The sequence below is a fragment of the Thunnus albacares genome, chromosome 5 (genome assembly GCF_914725855.1).
Source record: "Thunnus albacares chromosome 5, fThuAlb1.1, whole genome shotgun sequence".
Taxonomy (NCBI): Eukaryota; Metazoa; Chordata; class Actinopteri; order Scombriformes; family Scombridae; genus Thunnus; species Thunnus albacares.
The window spans coordinates 14,246,306-14,252,305 of NC_058110.1; the positions used below are offsets into that span (position 1 = coordinate 14,246,306).

General features: G+C 40.1%; 1 protein-coding gene across 2 annotated transcripts in view; it reads right to left on the reverse strand.

Moving 5' to 3' along the window:
* Positions 1–4,103, reverse strand: part of LOC122982122 (kazrin-like) — a 159,208-nt gene extending 155,105 nt beyond the window's left edge. For both annotated transcript variants that reach the window (XM_044351164.1, XM_044351163.1), the window contains exon 1: positions 3,946–4,103. In XM_044351164.1, coding sequence (XP_044207099.1) covers positions 3,946–4,059 — 114 coding nt within the window. In that variant the 5' untranslated portion in view covers positions 4,060–4,103. The remainder of the gene's footprint in view (positions 1–3,945) is intronic.
* Positions 4,104–6,000: the final 1,897 nt, after the last annotated feature.

The following is a 6,000-nucleotide window of genomic DNA, read 5'->3' on the forward strand; positions in this document are numbered from 1 at the left end:
CGCTTTCATGGATTGAAATAATATTGTATCTATGTCATTGAGTTAGGAGAAACAAGAGTTTGTAACAGTTCTGTATAGTGAAGCCGAGTTTGTACACTTTACAGCCACTAAATATCGATTGTCTCAGAATAGCCGGCAATGCTAACAATATTGATTTTCTCTGTGTTCAATACAGATTACAAAGGGCTCACAATTACTAGTTTTTTTGTTGTAATTTCATTGCATGAAATATTGATCAGACATGTTTTTATATTCATTGTTTTTAGCTTTAAAATTCTGTGTAACTTTGCACTTGTAAAAAAAAGTGTGTCTATCTATCTGCTTTGCTTTTTCTATTAGAGTGACAGACGTGTCCACAGCTCTCCACTGATGATTACAGCAGAGTGGAGGTCGGAGGGAGTCAGATAGATCTTATTTATCAGTGTCTCCACTCAGTCACTGTCAAAGTCACCTTTACTGGCCTCCAAACTGTGTCCACATCCCCCTGTGCACAAACTCTCCCTTTCTCTCCCCCTATTCTCCTCCGCTGATGAGTGACAGCTCAGCTAATGTAGGCACAGCCGGGTAACAGCACGGGGAAGGGGAGATAGAAGGAGGGTCGGTGGCAAAAGCTCAGCAGCCAATCTCCTCCCAGCTTGACTGCAGGATACACACCAGATGGGCCTTTGGAGGAAAAGGAAGATCCACACGAAGCAGCTCTGCAGTGAGCCGTCCATTGCAGGACAATAGTTGGGGTTTGTTGAAAATGCAATGTTGTTTAGATGAGAGAGGTGAAGGGAAATTTGATAAACTTCAGTTTTCAAGAGATTGCTGGTCAACATACTCATGAAGTCAGTGTAATGCTGTTTGGAACGTCCTTCTCAGATACTGCAGAACTGCAGGGGACCCGAAAAGGGTGGAACCAATTTCATTTGACCATAGCCAGACTATCAGTCATAGCTGTTGTTTAAGTGTAAAAAAAAAAGCAAAAAGCAGAAAAGCAGTTACATTTGTAATACTCAATGTTCTTACATTATAAAGGGGTGTAAATGGATTTGGAGGCATAACAGAGAGAACTAAAAATCATAAAGTGTATTAAAGCATCAAAGTCATCCATGAATTATCTGCCAGTGTTCAGGAGTCTGGAGACCATGTTTAAGGTTTGTGACATTTCCAGTTCTTTTTCATATTTCACATTCTTCATTTCTGATCTTGTCATTTCCATCTCATACATACTGATATACATAATGATTGGACCTGACTAATTAAGCCAGAAATGTTCAGGTTCTCCATCAATGATATTTCATTTTGGAATTGTGTTCATACACTTTTTACTGCACGGAGCTTCTTGCTCCGAGGACAACAATCCTCACTGATAGACACCTGCTTCATGACATTTTACCTCACTTAGCTATGACTAAAATGAAAAGAAACATGTTCAAAAGAGTTCTGACAGAATGAGAAGTACCTGACTGCAACTTAAATTACTAAGACAGAGTCTGCAGTGTTGTTGAAAGAAAGATGGCTACCTGTCTCTTAGAGGGAGAATGAGAGATGAAGTGATAAAGTGAAAAAGGGAGAAAGGAGCGTTCAGTGTCAGTCACCAGTCACTCAGTAGTCTCAACATGTCTCTTGTCCTGGAGTTAAGTGGATTTTCCTTTGGCTTTGAGTTTTAAACAGGCTTTTGAGCCTCAAAAGAAATAGACAATGAGGGGCCAGGAGAATCAGAGAGAAAGAAATGCTAAGTAGGTAACCGGTTTCATTAGAAGGTCGTTAACTTTTGTATAAATGATGACTAAAATAAAAAGGCAATAGATGTGCAACCAGCAAGTTAAAGGTGCAGTGTGTAAAATTTAGTTGAATCTAGCAGAACAGACTTTGCAGAAATGGAAAATAATATTCATAAATATGTTTTAATTAGTGTATAACCGACTAAAAATAAGAATGGTTGTGTTTTCATTAGCTTCGAATGAGCCCTTTATATCTACAAAGGGGGTGGGTCCTCTTCCACCATGTTGCACCGCCATTTTTCTACAGTATCCCAGAATGGACAAACCAACACTGGCTGTAGAGAGGGCCTTTTGCTTTTTTCACAAGTTTGCAGCCACCATAGGTTCTCCTACACGCTTGGTAGTGGGGTGGGGGGGTGGGGTGGGAATTATTCAGTTGGTTGCAATCTGCAACCTCACCGCTAGATGCCACTAAATCCTGCACACTGGTCCTTTAAAAGCCACCTTGTTGTAGATTAGAGTTCATGACCATTTTTATTCAACAACATCTGTTAGGTTGTAGCTCATGCAGTACATTTTGCATTACAAATTATTTTGGATTTGTGTGAAGGAGTACAAATGACACTGTAACAAATTACCACAACAAGCATATGCGTATTAAATCGCCAACAGCTCAATCACACTCTTGACATTGCCACTTCAGTTGGCTGCATCCTGCGTCCACTAATTGGAGCTTGTAGGAATCCAGCCTCTCATCTCCTCCTCTTCCCTCACAAAAATTACATGAAATCATCAGCAAGAACAAGAGTGAAACAAGGAGAAAACAGAGAAAGAATAGATGTACAGAGACGGTGCCGATAATGTCACGTCCCCATCGTCTCTATATGATCCATTAAAAGTGGCTGAGCAAATTCATTTATTAACAAAATGTGCCATCCTAGCAGATGACAAACATCAATTCTCACAGATGCTTAAGTGATTGATGCCCCAGAAAATTTATTTTTGAGGACAGTGGGGTCATCACTCAATATTAACAGGACTTGGAGGAAGATTCAGTCAAAGGAGGGGGTGGAGGGTAGCAAGCAGAAATATATTAACCATGAGAATAGTTTACAATACTCTGTTCTATTCAGTGGATCGGTCATTACGTAGAAGAAATGTAACCTTGTTGTTCAACCCCTATTACACACAGTCAATATTTTCTTTTCATCTGAGGCCTTTTGCCGGCGCTGCTCAGAAATAGCATTCTTTGTCTTCACAAACAATTTGCACTGATGCAGAATGAAGTGTGAAGTGAAGTGTACTCCCACACTACAAGTCTGCCAGGCGTCGGCACAAACTATCTTTTCCTCTGTTCTCAAATTCGAGCATCTTTTTTGACCTTTGTTCCCTGAGATTACATTATCCAGCAATTTATAAGGTTAATTAAATGTGTCTCATCTCACATCAGTCATAATCTAACCGCATTGTGCACAGGTCTACAACTAATGATTATTTCAAATGAATTATCCCTTCATTTTTTTTTCATTTTATTGCGCAATTAATCATTTAGTTTATAAAATGTCAGAAAACAGTAAAAACAAAAACGCCCTTCACAACTTACCAGACCCCAAATGTTTTATCAGACGAGTCCAAGTCCAAAATACAAAAGCCTTCAAGATATAAACAAGAGAAAAGCAGCAAATCTTCAAAGCTAGATAGAGCAAATGTTTGGGTTTTCTTGCTTGATAAATGACTTGAATCATTAATCAATTATCTAAATAGTTGTTGATTAGTTTTCTGTTGACTGGCTAATCAATCAACTGAGTAATGTTGAATCGAGCAGTTGAATCACTCAGTCACCTGCAGTTTTCTGTTTCTGAAGTTTAAAGCATCAGTGCCTGGGCCACTTCAGGGGTCTTTATGAACACCGTTAATGTAAGCGCCACAGTCACAGCAGAGAATGGCAGAGCTAAATTTATCAATGCATTCTTGCGAAATAGGTGGTGCTGAAAGCATGCTGATATATTGACTTCTTGCAGGATGTGTTACAGAGCTAGAATGAAAGCCTCTTGTTTCTGTTGAAAACCAATCAATGTTTGTTTATAAAAAAAAAAAAACAGGATGTCATATGTCAGCCTGTAGGTAGATTAAAACCTGGAGAGCAGAACAATCATTTTGTCACTGATGATTCTCTTTCTTTATCCCCAACTGCGGTCTTGTGAGCTAATGAATGTAGTCGTGCTGTTTCTTGTACCTGAGCATCCACCAGGAGGTGCCTCATCAGGGTCATGGACTTCTGCAGTGTCTCCTTCTCCGGGGGAATAAAAGCGTGCTCCTCCTGCTCCAGGGGCTTGGGTCCAGTCACCATGAAGTTTGCAATCTGGTCATTCAGGCTGTTCAGAGACTGCACAGCTAGAGGGAGACATAAAGGTAAAAGTCACCGTGAATAGGCTGTGAACGTGAAGAGCATTTGTTCAATTTGGATTTTGACTTGGTGATTAAAAATATCAGTCATTAGTCTGGTGAATCAAACTTAATCTGTACTGAGAACCCTCTTTATTGTCCAGGAAAAATGGCACTAAAAAAGACAATTAAAAAGTAAAAATTATAGTTTTTTTATATGTCCTCCCTATCAGAGTACAGACAGGCTTAAGGGGATCATAAACTGCATTAAATACCAGAACTCCATCACACACACACAAACGTATTTCTTCTTCCTTTGTGGATGAGGTGCCAACCTCTTACTGAGCAGGAACAACAGAGATAACTCAGTGGTTTCCTACTGTCACACTGTCACAGACTTTCTCCGTCAACGCCCTTTCTGGTCCAGAATGTTCCATGTCGGCCTGCGAGCCATCCTGTTTTTGTTTCCCTGTTCTTGCCCTTGTGTGTCCCTGGCAAACCCTCTCCTTTCAGGTTTCCTCTCCAGCTAGGCTCCCCCATTACAAACTAGCCAACCCTACTGTATTTCCTCCTTCTTCTCACTCACACACACACACACACACACACACACACACACACACACATACACACATACACACAGACTTCCTCGACCCTCTTCCACTTGCCATTAATCCCCCTTAGTCTTTGAAAGGTCACCACAACTATTTCCTAGGCCACCCACGTGGTAGACTTGCTGGATAAATGAAAGAGTTGGAGAAAAAGGCATTTCCATATTTTTGTGCCTTTTTAGCATAAGTATCTTTTGTATTTTTCATGAGCTGCCGCACTAACCCCTAATGCCTCATTATTCATCTTTCCAGCATTTAAACTTTGCTAAAACCTCAAACTTACAGCTTTGTCAGTTAGAAAAGGAGCGAGAGGTGATCAAGGACTGACCTTCTGTCCAGAGGTCATCTCATACAGACTTTGAGCCATTAAATCTCTTGTGTTGTCCTGGAATCACACACAGCCACATTTCTGCCAAATAAAGAAATCTAACCTGCTAAATCCATATAGAGTAGGATGAATTTAGGCCAAGAATGAGTATGGGTCTTTTCAGGATGCAAATATAAAGCCTCTTTCACACACAAAAGCCCACGCAAAAAAAAAAAAAAAAAAAAAAGAAAGAGAGAGAGAGAGCATAGATTAACATGTTACATAACCAAAAAATTCTTTCACCGTGGGTGACATTTCCAAGCAAACAAGCTTTGAGTAGGAAATTTGACAAGTCGGCACTGAAGGCGGCAGAGATAAGAAAGAAACGAGGGGGCTGAAGAGGAAGACTGTGTCCCCTTGAGGTAAGAGTGGAGCAGACGTCAGATGTTTGAATACGTGAGTAGGCTGCTGTTTGTCGCCTGAGTTCACAGACACTCTGGCCAGTTCACACTATTGTAACACTTCAGTGGATGGTGAGTGTGCAAGACGTTCTCCTGCTTTGTTTTTCCCCTTTTTTTCAGTTTATATTTAAATGTGGTTGATTGAAAGGCAAATGTCATATTTTTCTCTTCTTGCTAATTTCAGTGTATTTTCTATATTTTCACTGATGTGGAAGCCACACAGACGCACATTAGCAATTATGTACATGGCTTTTTCACTCCCTCAGTTGAGCTTTGGATGATGTTATTTCAGACACTGACTCTTACTGCCCTCTTCTGGGTGAATACTGAACATGCAGGCACCGGCGAATCAAAAAATAATTAAATGCCAAACAGATGAGATCGACGTAGCGCTACTGTGACCAGGAGTGTGTTGGACAAGCAGTGATAAATATGCTGATTTTCTATGAGATTTTTAATTTGCCTGTACTAACATGATACATTGAATAAAACCTAATTTAATAATCTATTCATTTACAGCGTGGGAATTC